This window comes from Pollachius pollachius, assembly GCF_949987615.1.
Source record: "Pollachius pollachius genome assembly, chromosome: 11".
Classification (NCBI taxonomy): Eukaryota; Metazoa; Chordata; class Actinopteri; order Gadiformes; family Gadidae; genus Pollachius; species Pollachius pollachius.
The window spans coordinates 19,858,313-19,875,812 of NC_136944.1; the positions used below are offsets into that span (position 1 = coordinate 19,858,313).

The following is a 17,500-nucleotide window of genomic DNA, read 5'->3' on the forward strand; positions in this document are numbered from 1 at the left end:
GTCGGACCCCGACGCTCTTAGACAAGATGTCTGAATAGGTTTCTGCTGAAATAGACGCATTTAAATGCCCTTCGGAAAGCTCCGTCGACTGGAATGGGCCAATAAGTTATCTTCATTAGAATACCTCCATAACAACCCAGGATACAAGGCAAGGCAAGGCAACTTTATATATATATATATATATATATAGCACTTTTCATACACGAGGCAGACTCAAAGTGCTAACAAGGCCTAACTCTCGTCTTCCCCAAGAAGTTCTGCGATAGCATAGTTAGCTGTGCTGCTCCTAGACGAGGAGAAAGAGGATATCCTTTCACTGGTGACCACCATGTTGTCCCCCAGATGTCAACCGCCACTACAGATCAAAGGGTGTATCTCCGCTTCTTCGCCTCTTTCCTCCGTCTCTGTGCGCGTATTGCAATCGTCATTGGGCACACGGTGGCTGTTCGTCACAAAAAATCACTGGATGCTGCCAGGTGAGGGCAGAAGAGGCACCCGGCCTGCAGACAGGTGCGCAGAGCTACAGCGTGTCCTCACCTGGATCTGTTGCCTGCCGGAGCAACAAGACGGATTCTCGCTGTAACCGTTGAAAAGGGAACAGGTTGCGTTAAAAATAGACCCGGCTGGCTGGGTGTTTAAGCTGCCTGCTGGTGGCGGTGTAGATATCTGTTGATTATGTGTCTGCGATGAGGAGGAGATGGAACAAGCGCAAAGCGCTGGTGTTTGGAGGTAGACTCCACATCTTGTGAGGAGGAGATGAGAGTTTGGGATGTGCTCAACGCACAGTTTACATGGCGAAATAATCGGTGGGTTGTATGAGAGATTAATCGATTATTCTGATGCACAGACATTCTGATTTATGGACACCTTGCAGGTGCCCAATCTGTTAGAGATGTCCCTGTATCATGATTACTTAGAACTAGATTCACATCGATTTAACGGAGCAAAGCACGCCGATCGTGAATAACGGCCCTGAATTTTCAAGTGGTTCAGAAGGATCATCTATCTTTGATGTAGAAATTCAAAAAAACCTGCACGAAGATAAACCAATAAAATGAAATATGTTATGCACATAAAAAGAAGATTTTACACAGAATTGTTGAAAGAAATTTGTTGCCATGAACTAATAATCGTTCATGGCATCGTTCAACTAATAATAATAAAAATAATAGATTATTGTGACCCACCACTCATGATAATCTTGAGAATTGTAGCAAACGGACGTGCAGTTTTAGGAAGACACACAAACACCAACATACAAGTACACACACTCCTGCATACACATCCAGCAGAGTCCCGTAGAAAGCAGACGTGAAACATGAATCGTCGCCCGCCTGACACTGTGAGTGTTTTCAGTGCCACCCTGCTGGAGACTGGACGGATCACAAGGCGGGGGCCGCAGAGCAAGTGGTGGGGTAGGTGGTGGTGGTGGTGGTGGTGGTGGTGGTGGTGGTGGGGGTCGGAACCGGCTCGGGGGGGGGGGGAACACACAAAGAGAAGAGAGAAGAAAGGGCGAAGGGCTGCTGATGGGGCAGGTGGTGTAAAGCCGTGCTAGGGAGCGGAGAGGAGAGTGTATTATGAGGAGTGCAGCGTGGAGTAATGCGGGCTGCCACTTCTCATTGTGCCTTCACATGGAGTGAGCTGAGTGGGAGGCCGGCCGGCTGTAATGGGATAAACACTGTACTGCGGAGGCGCAGGAGCAAGAGGGGGGGGCGCCTGCGGATTAGTGGGGTCGTGGATTTTTTTTTTTCCTGCTGTCCGGAAGTCTAGATTTCCTGTAGTCTGCAGTTTCTGTTTATTGTGTGGGTGCGTGTGTGTGTGTGTGTGTTCGCGTGTGTGTGTGTGTGTGTGTGTGTGTGTGTGTGTGTGTGTGTGTGTGGTGCATGTGTGCAGGAGGGCAGGTGTGTGTGTGTGTGTGTGGGCAGGTGTGTGTGTTGGCTAGTGTGTGTGTGTGTGTGTGTGTGTGTCTGTCTGCGGGATTGGATGTGTTTGTATGTGTGCGTGTGTGCGTCCATGGGTGGGCAGGTGTGTGCATAGTGTGGGTTTGCTTTTGCTTGTGCGCTACACTTGTAGACTCTGTTAGGGATTTGTTACACTACAAGGGAAGGGAAGCTGAAACCATGACACCGATTGCCAGACAAAGCTGTTGACTTGTTGTGGTGTGGCAGTTTATTTCACGGTGAGGGTTAGCAATCAGCAAATGCAATTGACAGCTTCAGATCGAGTTTTTTGCGGATTGGCCGGACTTACACAATACATATTAGAGTGCAATAGTATGTTTGGGTGATGTGGCTATAGCTTTGCAGTTTTCAAATAGTTAATTTGAAATATCAACTGACTAGAGTCTCTCTCTTAGAGACTCTCCATTAAACATCACATGTTGCTCGGGTAGCCTTTGGGGAACATACACACACACTCCCACACACTCTGTCTCTCTCGCACACACACACACAACACACACACACACACACACACACACACACACACACACACACACAAACACACACACTCAGGGGTTCGTGCTAGGTAAAAGAAATGCCAATGCCCAAAAAAATAGTCCATGTGCATACACATGACAGAAATGCTGCCAGCCTCCATCTCACCTGCGCTTCACCTCCCTCTTCTTCTCTCCAGCCCAACGACAGCTCCTCCCCCCCCCAAGGGTTTTCCAGTTAATCCGCTATGTGTGCAATATCCAATCATCTCCCTGTTATGACACCAACACCTCTAGAAAGAGGCGGAGCCGAAACGGAAATCAGCGAATAAAAAACGGCGAACAGCAAATTAAAATTACAAGGGAAAAATTCACCATGTGATGCCGAGCAGACCTTTCCCACAATGCATCTTGTCGGGTTCAGATCTCAGCCCACCCATGTACATAGGTTCCCTGTGGATCATTTTCATGTCACCCATTTTGATCTTTATTATAACCAAATAGATCAAACAAATAGGTTCAAACGTGAAACCTGTAGGTACTGTTAATGAGCCGATCCAGCGGGATCTCGTGTCAACCGCCCCAAAGTGTGGACAGGCATTGGTGAGCGTGTTTTGCCTTGAGAAACAGGGGGTTTCCGATCGAGTTTCTAAAGCAGATACAGAATGTCTTTCTCTGGCGCCATGGTCAGAAGTCCGGGCGATGAAGTGAATGAAGTGGAAAGGACGACTGTGAGGGCGGTTAGAAGGTGAAGACCAGGCAAAGGCAGAGGAATAACACATCAAATCTTTCTTCATCGCCTTTCCTGTTATCTCTCTAGTGCTTTCATTCACGGGCTTCTCGAAATGTTTCAATTTCCCAGTAATGATTTGGCCTTCACACACCTTTGCATGTGTGTGAAGGGCACATAGCTATTGCGTGTCTGTGTGTGTGTGTGTGTGTGTGTGTGTGTGTGTGTGTGTGTGTGTGTGTGTGTGTGTGTGTGTGTGTGTACATGCAGTGTTCAATACGCCCCTATCGGGAATCTCTAGCTCTCCAGATGACTGCAATATGAACGCTGGCCTTGGCTAGAATCCGACTGAGATATTTGTTTTCTGTCCTTCCGTCAGGGTTCTTTTATTCACAGGTGTGTTTCTATTCATCCTCTCCTTGATTGTCCTTCACGCTCGCGTCCGTGGTCGTCGGACGGTCACGTTGCCCTGTCCACAATCCTCTTTCTGTCAGCGCTCCATCTCTCTCTCTCTCTCTCTGTGTGCCCATGACTGTAAGTGACCCATCTGCGATGCCAACAGGGACATTAGGGAGTTTCCCTTAGGCGCCTTGTGTGTGATTGTGTTTGTGTGTGTGTGTGTCTGTCTGTGTGTGTGTGTGTGCGTGTGTGTGTGTGTGTGTGTGTGTGTGTGTGTGTGTGTGTGTGTGTGTGTGTGTGTGTGTGTGTGTGTGTGACTTCTCCCTGGGCAGTCGCACGTCCTCCCAGCCAATGAAATGCAGCCAATTATCCCGCAGGCCTCACTGGCAGCCAATCAAGTGGAAGTGGAAGAGCTAATAGGGACGAGGACTAGCTGCAGCTCTCACAGAACACGTAGCCCTCTTGTTAAGGGGGAGCAGAGTCAACATGGACGCCCTCCCCATACAATGCTCTCTTGTTGTCATATTGATGTGGAGTGTGTGTAGTTGGATGGGAAGAGTAGCTCAGACGAGGGGCCGGTAACAGCGCTGTAGTGAGGGATTACTCTCGCTGTCTCTCTCTCTCTGTCTCTCTTCCTGTCTCTCTGATTTCCTCTGGCTCCGGCTTTCTGTCCCTCCCTCTCTCTCTCTATTAATCTCAATATCACTCTCCCTGTATCTCTCTCTGTCTCTCTTCCTGTCTCTCTTCCTGTCTCTCTGGCTCTCTCTCTCTCTCCATCCCTCTATCTCTCTCTCCCTTCTCTCTCTCCATGTATCTCCCTGTCTCTGTCTCTCTTCCTGTCTCTCTTCCAGTCACACTGGCACTCTCTCTGTTTCTCTCTCTCTCTCTCTCTCTCTCTCTCTCTCTCTCTCTCTCTCTCTCTCTCACATAGACTCTCTGCCTCTCACCCATGCCCTCACTCTAACTCTCTTGTCTGCTTGTTGGCATCTGCCTTCTGTTTGGGCCTATGGGTGTCAAACACTCTGACCCCATCTGTGAGGCCACTGATGGCTCACAGATGTAGCCGTGCACTGCAGCTGGGAAGCACAATAGTGTTTTTCTGTTACTTCTCTGTTAGTGAATCGCTCACTGCACTGACACCTACACCTGGATAACCTCACGTACACACACATGATGAAGATGAATGGTCCGATTGAATCCTGAATGTGGTGTGAGAGAGAGGGCGAGTGGGAGAGAGAGGGCGAGTGGGAGAGAGAGAGAGAGAGAGAGAGAGAGAGAGCAAGCGCATTAGGACTTAAAACGTGTGACTGATGTGTTTCATTTAGAGCATTTGCATAACTCTGTAATCCTATCATCTGTAAATTATTTTCATATTATAAATAACGTCATTTTCAACATTTAAATTAGAGAATTATGAGACTCAACATTCTCATGTTTATGTGCTGCTGGTTGGGGTGGATAATCCAAGGTGTGAAATACAGAGGCGTATCAAAACTGAATCAGAATAGATGGCAACAAATATATAATATCTTATGAAACTAAAATTCAGAAATGATGAAGACGGGCAGAGGAGGAAAGGAGCAGAGCTGCCGGAGACAGTACATGAAGCGAGGAAAAGGTGAAAGGAAAACCACTCAGCCTAGTAAATATATGTGATAACCGCAGTATGAGTACAAAGATGACCTTTCCCATTGATGAATGGCCATTACGAAATCTAACTGTCTGCTATTTAAACTGAATAATAAAAAATGGAAAAATTGCTTCAAGGAAAAAAATCTCTTAATAGCACATTTTGTATCCCCTCTCTAAAGAATAGGCTTTTTTTATTAAATTGCACAAAAGACTTCCAAATGGTTTGAATCGATGTCATGAGGTCACGCCTAAATGGAGGTGCAATGCTAATCGCGACTCTCGGAGTGAACTGAGAGGATAATCACAACGTGATGTGATTATCATGATCCGGGATGCTGTGACTGTTTTGATTCGTAATGGTGCATTATTACGGCAGGCTAATGAGGACCGACCCCCCCCCCAAGACCCCCCTGGAGTAGCAGCCCCTGGCGGAAGGACAGACCCTGATTAGGAGACATGGGGAGTGGGCGAGACAGGGCCACGATGGATGGAGGGACCAGGAGCGAGAGAGAGAGAGAGAGAGAGAGAGAGAGAGTTATAGAACAAAGAGGAGATGTGGTACAGAGAGAGAGGGAGGGCACTGACCAGTCAGAGTGAGTGAGATGGAGAGAGGCGGTTGATGATGCCGGACTTATTAAAGAAGAAGGAGTGAGTGGGAGATGAGATGGAGGGAGGGAAGGTGGGAGGGTGCTGGGAGAGGGAGACAGAGATGAGGAGAGAGGGAGAAGAGAGTGGAAGTAAGGGGCATGAATGATGTTGTTTAGTCAACGTTTTCCCCCCTGAGGTTTTCTTTTGCTTGTTAAAAAGTCCTGACAGAGAAACCGCCGTAATCACACCACACACACACAAAAATCTGTGTGTGTGTGTGTGTGTGTGTTTGTGTGTGTGTGTGTGTGTTACCGCATGTCCTATCCGTGTTCAATAAGCCAAGAATTGATCTGTTTTTGCAGAAACAAGCCTGCCTGCCGGCCTGACCATCAGACTTCCCGATGCTAATTCTCAGAGTCCCAACCACAGAGAAGCCTCTGTAGATCTATGGACTTGGCCTGTGGTCTCAGCATTAAAGCCCAGCCTCGTGTACCCGGCACAATGTTGTACCATCGTAAGGATGCCTCCATGTAGGCCTACACTCCACCAACAGGAGGGGGGCGATGGCCGATTAACATTTACAAACGCGTCTCTCTGCCTCCGCTGCTGTCTCCCTAACGACCCTGGCATTAACGCATCACCAAAAAGGCCGGTGACACCAGGAAATAGAACCCTGCAGGTTTTGTTTTCTCTTTTAGTTGTTGTGGAAAATTACAAAATGTGTCCTGGGTTCAGATGGGCCGTTGATAGTGTGAGTCTCCGGAGGCCGCGGAGGATATGGCTGCCAGCACTCACAGCCTGTTGTGTTCCTCTGGATGAAACCGCAGTCTATCGGTTCAACTCAGAACGTCAATCGCTACATGTGTGGATGACATCAATTACCTTATGAGGGCGCGGACGTCTCCGCGTGCGCGTGTCTGAGTGTTTGAGTGTGGTGTGTGTGTGTATTTCTGTGAGTGTGTGGGGGTGTGCGTGTGTGTGTGTGTGTGTCTGTGTGCTGTCAAATCGGATGCTGCTGGATGCTATCGGAAGAAGAGGATATGAGGACGACTATTTATAGCCCACCACACAATCCCTAACTTCTCGACTCTTACATGGTCATGTGTGTAAGTGGTCAGGTGTGTGTGTTTATTTGTGTGTGTGTGTGTGTGTGTGTGTGTGTGTGTGTGTGTGTGTGAGAGTGGTAGAGGGAAGAGCAGAGCACGCTGAGGATGAGGGCGGTGGTGTGAGTAAAGCACACAGACAGACTGCAGTGTTCCAGTGGGATAAGCTGCCATGCCATTGGCTGTTTCTCTAACATGACAGGCTTCAGGCACCCGGGACAACATCACCCTCCCACTGTGTTGATCAGCTCATTGTCTGTCTGTCTGCCTGCCTGCCTGCCTGCCTGCCTGCCTGCCTGCCTGCCTGCCTGCTGAGGAAGCCGTGAGCCAAGTTTAGTATCAAGTTGCCACGGTGACGGGGTAACTAACCCTTAAGAGATACTCAGAGAAGGATCCCACTCTATACCCCACTATATAACCCCGCCCCATTTGCCCATTACAGCTGTTTGCACAGACACACACTGACAAACACACACACACACACACACACACACACACACACACACACACACACACACACACACACACACACACACACACACACACACACACACACACACACAGACAGACACCAGCAGCACACACAGACAGACACCAGCAGCACACATGTACTAATAATACATGAAAATAGAGAGATAACATTAAAGACCAATATGTTTTGTATGTATGTTTATTGTGGATGCGCACATTATGGAGCGACTGAAGGGGGAGCGTTGGGTCGGAAGATGTTACAGCGGCACCGCAATACGCTTTGAAACCAACCCTGCTCCTAGCCAGCTTTGTTTGCTCTCTAATCTCATTCTCTCATTGCTCTCTTTTCATTGTCTTCCCCGTCCCTCGGCTTCCCTCCGGTATCATGCAGCAGCGTTTCAGGGCACGAGCCCACACGGCTTTCACTGCTCGGTGGCATTTTTAGCTACGCTAGAGTATCACTGTTTCACTGCGCAGGTTGGTAAAGGTTAAGCCGTGTTTGTGCTTCTGCCCTTTCAATCGAGCGGCCACGTGTGTTGTGCATACACAGATGCGTGTGTGTGTGTGTGCGTGCATGCGTGCACACACACAAATACACACACGCACACGCATAGCAGAGCGATCCTCGCAGTCCTAAGGACTCCCGAGTACTTTGTGTGCATCTTTTTGGGGTGAAGCCGGCCACATTTTTCTCCCGACTCTAACTTACAACACCGTGTAATGGGTCATCTTAAGAATGAATCCTTCCGAGTAATGAAATTGGCTTTAATCAGTCTGAATTCGAATGGGATCGGTTGCATTTCACCCGCCTGTAATAGTGGCTCTCGTGTGCGGTCCAAATGCCCATCTTGCCTTGGCCATATTGAGCGTGGCAAATGATTCTGAGTCACATTTAATAGAGTGGGCTGGAGTGAATGGAACCGGCGTTCGCCAGAGCCCAGATCCGCGTGGCTCTCACTGCGCAGTCTACACCGCTCCTATCCAATTTGGGCATAATTGAATTTTCTCTTGTGCTCCGATCCATGTATCTTCCTCTCTGTGCAAAGCTTATTACTCTTGGTCCTGTGTGTGTCTGTATGTGTGTGTGTGTGTGTGTGTGTGTGTGTGTGTGTGTGTGTGTGTGTGTGTGTGTGTGTGTGTGTGTGTGTGTGTGTGTGTGTGTGTGTCTCAAGGTTGTTAATGCGGTGCTGCCTTATTAGATGTGACTTAATTCCTGACATGATGTCACATTCAGTGTTGCGTATTGATGCTTTCTGGTTCTGGTGTCTCTTTCGCTTACTTTCCGTTCATGAATTCAGAGATTAGTTGTGTGTCATCATTGTGAGTGTTACGCTCTGGGTGAACTTGGGTTGTGCCTCCTCATCTGATCTGACTTGACTTAAACTCTCTCTCTCTCTCTCTCCCTCTCTCTCTCTCTCTCTCTCTCACTCTCTCTCTCTCTCTCTCAGGATGACAAGTCGACGTTCTTCCAGTTTGGTGCCTCCATCCAGCAGGAGGCACTGTTGATGCTCAACATCATGGAGGAGTACGACTGGCACATCTTCTCCATCGTCACCTCCAAGTTCCCCGGCTACCAGGAGTTCATCAATATCCTCAAGACCACGGTGGACAACAGGTCAGCTCAGGGCTAACCCCAAACCTCTGCCTTTATCTGGGACCGAGCCATCGGCAGCGTCCTGCATGTGTGACGTTTTCGAGAGGCTTCCTCTAAAATCAGTACGATCCGTGGTATTCGGACCAGCAGAAATCCCTTTGCCGCATCGCTCAGCAGAAAACGATTCGTTGACGTGTTTATATTTAGCTCTCGTGTCTTCATGTGTCACTGAGAAGAGCCATGCGATGAATAACAACTGTACAATAAACCAACGAAAGGGGCAAGAGGAGACATTCTTCCGGGGAATGCAAATGTCCCATAATACTTGAATATTCATCACCACACCGGACAAAAGGAGACAATGCTAGTCGATCAATCAGAGCGATCAACCAATTGAAACCTGAACCGACATCCGTTGTGTCTGCGATCAGGAACAGCCAGGTGATCGATTGCCAGGGCTTTCCCGAACGCTCGCCGGATATGACTCCGTATTCCATGCTTAATCTCCCCCAAAACGAGTCCCCAAACCCCGGAGTAAAAAATAATACACGTTCACAAAGGGAAAAGCCAGAATGGTATGGAACGCACCCGCTCGCATGGAAGCTGACAGTTAGCAGTTTAACCTCACCTTAAATGGTTCAGCAACCATAAGTAATACGATTACCGGGATGAAAATATTAAGGAAAAGCACTGAAATGGGTCACTTGCACTTGTGGGAGCAGCTCACCGTGGCAAGCGATGCCTAATTACTGGGTGAAGGAATAACAAAAGGCCTGTATGGGGTGGTGCTCCGGACAGATGCTGACTGGCTGGTCTATTTGTAGTGTTGTCTCTTCTCATTGGTTGACAGACGACTGACTAATACGATTACAGTGTCAACAAACTTTTCCCTTTCACATTAGTTGCTCATTTAAATAATATTCCACATATTTTGCAATATGTAGGGCAATATTTATTCTGAATGAAAATAGCTTTTAGTTAGGCCTTTTTTATTACCTCAGATTTATTATCCGGAGCTAACAGACTAAATGAAGTCCAAAAACAAAACGAGAATGAAAGGGGCTGACGTCCCTGACTAATATTTTGTAAGCTCAAAAGAGTTTTTAGCTTTAGTAGTAACATGTCACTTTGGAAGGCTCTATCACTATTACCTTGCTTGAAGACATTCTCTGTACTTTCTTCATAGTTTGTCGTTGTTACTTCTCTTTGTGATGACGGTACCACCATCTCGCAAAAGAGAAAATGTTCTCTCCCATCAGAGAGGACATGTCTCTTTAATACGATTAATAGGATCATTTTGATTGTTATTTTCTACAGATGAATAGTTCAATATCTCGCAGCTCCTATGCTATCTGTTCATATGAGGGTTTTGTTAAAGTGATGGAAATTAAATTTTATAGTTGTTGGATTGGAATGGGCACTAGACACTTGGAAAATATTTTTCTCATAAAGTGTTGCTCCGATAAAGTACAGATATCTGTCCAGGACAAGAAATATATGTATTTTTGTTTGCTGATAATTGTTTGAACCCATAAGATACCATGGCAACCCACTTGCACAGGTGTGACTCGATACGTATTTCTCTTCGCACCAAAATAAATGTTCATGGCATATGTGATTAAAACAGTCGATTTGATCGTTGCAAACCTCCCAAGGTAAGAAACAGAGGAAATATTGAGACCACTTGGTTCTTTCTTCACTAGTATTTCTGGCCCAAACGCGCCCCCTCACCGAGCTATAATAAGGACGGCGCTGTATTCTTACATAAAAAAAGGCCCTGATTCCTAATAGTTTCACGGCACTAATGTTTCATGGGGTGGAGCCCTGTCTCTCTGAACATGCAATTGGAAAATCAGAGCAGCTATTAGCAATCAAAGGACTGCTCCGAAGCCACTGAACCCTGAGCAATAGTTCTGGCTTGTTGTGTTAAAACATTCATTTTGACCTTTTTGTTCCCTTATTTTTTCCTCAATGCCTCATCTGGGTTAGCATGCTAAACATCATGGCCCATTAGGCCCTAATGTGATCGTTCTATCAAACCCTCCAGACGTTAAAACTACACTTACGCATCCTGTATTAACACTCTGTCTCCTTTCTGAAACATTGCAGCTACTGCAGTTGTAGATAATTGACAGATGGTATATTCTTATCAATGGCATTGCCGCTCCACCTTCCAAACCATTTATTACAGTGTAGCGTCTGATTCTAATATGTTCTTCATGTCCTCAGACACGCAGCGTATAGAATTAGCCATATCATTTGTGAGTGAGTTGAGATCCTGGTTCTCAATCCAATCAGCGGTCTATTGTTGTTAGACCGAGTCGATCGGCGCCAGCTTGATGATGAAACGCGTGTTTAACACCCTTCCATTAACGGCATGTTTGTTCAACAGGGAAAGCTTTCCGCTGGGACTCTCGTGAATCACGTCATGCCTGCGCTTACTTAGTGATTGGCCCTAGGCAAGAGGAAATCGCCGGTCTCACTAAAACAAATACGAGAAAGTATCCACAAATCGTAGCTATCTTCAGACCAGACGTAGCGGAGTCCAAAAGACGAAACCCTCACGGAAATCAATGCGCTCGTCATCAGCCCATCACAGTGTAAACGTGTACCACCTCACCATCTGCAGATAGACGGTCAAAAGTCTCCCCGTCCCCGTTCACCCCCCCTCTGTGTCTCCCCCCCCCAGCTTCGTGGGCTGGGACCTGCAGAACATCATCACCCTGGACGCCGTGGAGGAGGACAGCCGCTCGCAGATCATGCTGAAGAAGGTGCAGTCGCCCGTGGTGCTGCTGTACTGTTCCAAGGACGAGGCGCTCTACATCCTGGAGGAGGCGCGCTCCCTGGGCCTGACGGGCTTCGGCTACATCTGGATCGTGCCCTCGCTCACCACGGGCAACCCCGAGGCCACGCCCGAGGAGTTCCCCTCGGGCATGATCTCGGTGTCCTACGACGACTGGGACTACCCCCTGGAGGCGCGCGTCCGAGACGGCCTGGGCGTCATCGCGTCGGCCGCCGCCGCCATGCTGGCCGAGTACGGCGACGTGCCCGAGACGCGCACCTCCTGCTACGCCCCCCAGGGGGAGAAGCCCGGGAGCAGGCTGCCCCCCAGCGCCCTGCACAAGTAAGGAGACCACCACCCCTGTGGGTGTGTGTGTGTGTGTGTGTGTGGGCGTGTGTGTGTGTGTGTGTGTGTGTGTGTGTGTGTGGGCGTGTGTGTGTGTGGGCGTGTGAGTGAATGAGTGGAAGAGAGTGACAGAGTGTGTGAGTGATTTCCCCTGGCGTAACCCAATGCTTAAAGGGAATGTAGGTAAGGTTTAAGATATATTATTTATACCTTATATTTAAAAGACAGCCATTTGTCAGATATTAATGAGTGTAATGCTCTGTGAGAGAATCTGTTTCTAGTGGCCTGAGTCTGCCTATGTATGAGACCATTTGGATTTTAGACAGCTCCTGGCAGATTTCTGACCAATCTTTGTCATCGATTCCCCAGATGATTTCGGGGGGGGGGGGGGGGGGGGGGCGGGGGGAGGGGGCATCCATAATATATTTGGTTGTTCAGTTTCAAAATCTTGATTCTTGAATCTGGCCTTCAGCCACTTTAAGTTTCTCACTTACTTTGAGTCCTCCTCGTATTTAATTCCAAACGAGTCTTGACTCGAGACGCGGACTCGGTTCACGTGCCGATGCCCTCTGTGTGTTTCCCGCGTCGATAAATCCTGATGGATGCTCGGCCGCTCGTCGTAAAGAACAAAATGCGCAGGCTGGGGAATTAAACGGACAGGTTGTATCTTGATTGAACATGGCGCCCCTATGGCACAGAGTTAGATTCTTGGAAGTGTTGTGACGATCAACAAGTCTCTGTGTTTTGGCTCTCCTCTGATGTAACTCATTAATTGCCCTTGAAATCCCCCGTTCCGCGCCATCCACTTGACATGGGAAGGGTCTCTGTTCTCGCTTTCTCCACCATCGGTTTTTAGATTAGCGAGTTAATCATGTCGGCACGACGGAACACAAACCGCACAAAGAAATTTCACAAGCTGAATTTAAATGTGATATAATTAGGAAACATTAATATATAAAAAAAAAACTTGTTTCGATAACAATGTTTATTTCAATAATGGGATTTGAGGGGCAACTCTGGAGAACGATGCTTCAAGCCGATACAGGAAACTGCATACACTGATCTAGCCCTGGCTGCACTCGCCACTGGAAAGCTGACTTTTTTTATCTGTGGTGACCCACGTAATGGCCGAGGTGGTGGCCCTGGTTATTGTCTAGGTGATGGCCCAGGTGATGGCACGTGATGTATCTGGGCCACATATGGACTACCCAGGTGATGGCCAAGGTGATGTGTGGCCACAGATGTCTCTGTTGTGTGTGATAGAGGTGGGCCAATCCGGATTCAAAGCCAGGACATAACCAAACCAGATTGGTCGAACCTAGGTCAGGGCAGAGAGCCAGTCTCGGTTGTTGGATCAAGAGCTGTAGTCTAGTTAGATTAGAGACGAATAAGGCATGCATACACACACAAACACTAGTACGCACGTACACACGCACATACACACACTCACATTTGCTCGCGCACACACACACACACACACACACACACACACACACACACATATGCTTAATGGCAAAATATACAAACCCATACAACACAAAAGCTAGACCTTGGCACATGGACACACAGTGACGCATGCAACTTTCATGAATATATTTTCCCAAGAACTAGAAAGAAGGGCAACAGGAAATCAAACAAAAGTGAAAGATGGATGATAAACAGAGAGCAAAATGGTGCCTGCCAGCAGTGCAGCAATCTGACCAAGTGATAAATTTGGCACCCTCCGAAAAAGCAGGTGTGTGTGTGTGTGTGTGTGTGTGTGTGTGTGTGTGTGTGTGTGTGTGTGTGTGTGTGTGTTGTGCTTTTGCTTTTGTGTAGGGCTTTGGGTTAAAAGAGAAATAGCTCCTTGCAGGAGTGTGTTGTGCCATGACAGATTTACAGTGTGTTTCTCACTGACCTGTGCCAAACAGTAGGTCTTTAACAGACCTGAGCACTTATTCATCACAATGTGTGTGTGTGTGTGTGTGTGTGTGTGTGTGTGTGTGTGTGTGTGTGTGTGTGTGTGTGTGTGTGTGTGTGTGTGCGGATGTGTGTGCGGATGTGTGTGGTTGTGTGTGTGTGTGTGTGTGTTTGGTGACTGTAGTTTGTTCTGACAGGTAATTATAGTTTTCTCGCCCAGATATACGAGGGTCGAAATTCGGTTTGGATGCGCAAGCACACACACATACTCCTTCACTCACTCACATCCTTACTCACTCACTCACACATTCACTCACACATAATATAGAGACCAGGGAGTAGCTGTCATCTATGCAGTGTAAAGCCAAATATATGCACTTTGCATAGAGAGGAGAGGAGAGGTATTGATATACGTAACTATAGGTGCATTAAAAGAACCAACACTAACAACACTCTCGCTCTCTCATTCCTTCTGTCCTGCTTTCTCTTGCTCTCTCTCACTCTCGCTCTCACACACACTTTGTATTCTGGCAACAACCCCATTAACCTTTTACATTATATAGATCTAGAATCAACCAAATATTATCAAGCTATTCAGAAAACCCAGAGACACAAACAGTGTGTGACTTCTACCCACACGTTTCTTGCATGGCGATCAGCCAACGCGTAGTTATTGTATTGAGGGCCTAATTATTGCACAATTTTAAAGCCATATTCAATTGAGAGACAGGTCTTTTATTTGGATATATTGCATATAATCTATACACAGACAGAACCCACCGTTTTGTTAGTCATTGGTACTATGACTGAGTACCTCAGCGGACTGATTCTATCTGGTGAAGCCACCGTGGTCGTTTCATCTCGCCTCTTTTTTATCTCGCACGCATTGGCGCTCTCGTCTTTTGTGTTTTCTGGCGCAGTCGGGGGGAGGTGGATCCAAAATTATCGCCGAACACATTTGTGAGAATCATTTGATGCTTAAATATTTCCACATCAACAGTCCCCCCCCCAGGGCCCTTGCCTGTTGTGGTCTGGTTAGATGTTTGGTTGGTTTATTCCTTTTGCTCTAGCCTTCCATCCCCACCAGCCCCCCTATCTGCTGCTGATATGATACAGGGAGAGTATAAGTCTGTCTTCTTTAAGATTTCAAAACTTGCAGGTTGTGCCGCAGGGAAAGCAATAAAAACAGAGGAATTTATCAGAAGGGGAGTCTTCCGTTTCCACTGCAGTACATGTCTCACGCAGGACAAAAACCCATGCCACATGCACGCGCGCGCTCACACACACGCATGCGTGCATTCAAACATACACATTCATTATTTCTATTTTTTGTTCTAACTCTTACCAAGAGTGTCTGCATCTCCTTTTCTTTCTCCCTCTCCTTGCCTCTCTACTATTCGTCCAATCTCTGTTTCTCGCTTTCTATCTCACTTACTATGGCTCTTCTTCCTTTCCCCACTTCCTCTTCCTCCCCCTCTTCCTCCCCCTCTTCCTCCCCCCTGATGAGCAGACTGATTGGAGGGATAATGGAGAGTGGCTGTTTGCACACTGAAACTCGTCGCCACATTTGGAAGGAGCTCGGTGCCTGTGGGTCAGGGTTGCTTCTAGTCGTCGGCCTCTTGTACCTGGTCCCCCCTATGTGTGCCCCGTCTCCTAGCAACCCCCTGTCTGCTGCACCTGTTTGGTGGGCATCGAGCCCGGACGCGGACAGAGGCAGATGGACATCTCCCCTGCACACACACATTTAATACCTATTTAAGACACACACATACAAACACGGACAGAGACACAAACACGCATAACATGCTCTTGCGATGGAGATTCATCTCTCGTTGGCTACTGTGACAGATCAATGAAAAGCTCTGCCTGTCACCCATGTCTTCCCACCACTTATGAAAACCTACGGAGCGTTGGGCGGACTGAATGCAGTGTGATCAGAGCATGGCGGAGAAGCCACATGCATACAAACCCCTACCTGCATATCAAACTAACCAAATCCAACCATTGCCTAACAATGTCCTGGAACGTCAGTCCCTTTCTCTCATGTTCGAACACCAATTTGGGCCAGTTTTATCGGGGATCCAGCCTTCCTATTATGATATAGCAGAACTTCTGGGGAGAGACTGGCATAGAGAAACTAATTTGCGCGAGTGGACAAAATTTTCTGAAAATGGATATGAATGTGTCTTTTCTATAATGGCAATTCTACACAATGTTGATTTAAAACCTTTACAGACACGTTTTCTCACAACCAGAGTCCGGACAGGAATTTCTAGCTTATCTTCGTACCGGGATAAGTTAACCAGGGCTGGCTTTTTAACTAGCTGACTCGTTTGCTGTTTGCTAGCCAATTACACACTCACAGATCTCTCTTCCAGCAATATGATTAGTCCAAACAGTGTGAAGTGAAAGAAAACGGAACGCAGTTTACCCAGATTTGAGCTTGTCTGCTTATAAGACTAGATTATCAATCAACAAATCAGATTTTCATATCAGATCATTTTCACCATCATCACCACATGGCCTTTCACATTTGTCTCAAAAAATAATGTTGGCCTGCTCAAAGCTTCTGAGAAGGCCCCCGTTGTTCCCTCTTGCCTATTTGAAACATCTGGTTAGTAGACGTTGGTCGCCCAGACGCAGTCGGAGTGCCAGCTGATGGCGGTGATCTAGCAGGACGTTCTTAATGCTTATCAGGTCTTAACAGGGTTGAACCTAAACTTTGCACTTTACTTACTACTTAATTACTGCTAGCTATTACTGCTAGCTACTCCAATAAAAATAGCTACTACATTTCTCAAGAAGATAATTTTGATTCATAGGGAAAAAAATCTCTATATATATCACTTCCCCCCCCCTAACTAAACTAAAACTGTTGCTGCAACACAAGCCAATAGAGGCTGCAAATGAGAAAATTTAGATAGTGCAGGTTTATGACATACTTATTTTTATATGCTTCAGGCAAAAGAGTCACCCCTCCTAAATGTCCCGGGTTCGGTGAGAACCAAGAGGTATTTTTATGAGGTGCAGAGGAAGAAATATAGTGGTTAGAGGCTGCCTCCTTCACAGCTATTGGGGTCAAGCAGGAAAGGGAACTTTTGGTTTTTGAAGCAATATGGGCAGATCAGGTTCTGAGGAGCAGGTTGTTACGACATATATACTAGAAGGTATGTGTCCCAGGGGGGATCTTGGGAGAAATGAAAGCTTCTGAACGTGGACGTGAACCCTTTGTCCTACTCAGAATAAAAGTCGTCTCTGTGTTCTGAGCTACGCTGGCTTTACAGCAGTCTTTTTTTCCCGCGAGTAATTAGATGTTAAAGTGCATTCGTCTGATCGTGTCGGGCACTACTCGGGTCAGACGTCGCTTGTCGTTTGCTGTACTTTTGCAACTTTTGCACTTTGCTTCGTGCATTGTGTTCAACGATCGGTGAAGGTCAAGTTTCCATGTGACATCAACACGATTGATCAACACCGAGGCTCAGCCATAAAGGTGACTCTGAGGCTGAAAATCCCATTTGGTGTT

At 47.2% G+C, this 17,500-nt stretch overlaps 1 protein-coding gene across 1 annotated transcript in view; it reads left to right on the forward strand.

Annotated features, from left to right (window-relative positions):
• grin2aa (glutamate receptor, ionotropic, N-methyl D-aspartate 2A, a) overlaps positions 1 to 17,500 on the forward strand; it is a gene marked incomplete at both ends in the record, with an annotated part of 93,584 nt that overhangs the window by 42,531 nt on the left and 33,553 nt on the right. The window contains 2 exons of the mRNA XM_079746180.1: positions 8,806 to 8,972; positions 11,641 to 12,075. Of these exons, the coding sequence (XP_079602306.1) occupies positions 8,806 to 8,972; positions 11,641 to 12,075 (602 nt within the window). The remainder of the gene's footprint in view (positions 1 to 8,805; positions 8,973 to 11,640; positions 12,076 to 17,500) is intronic.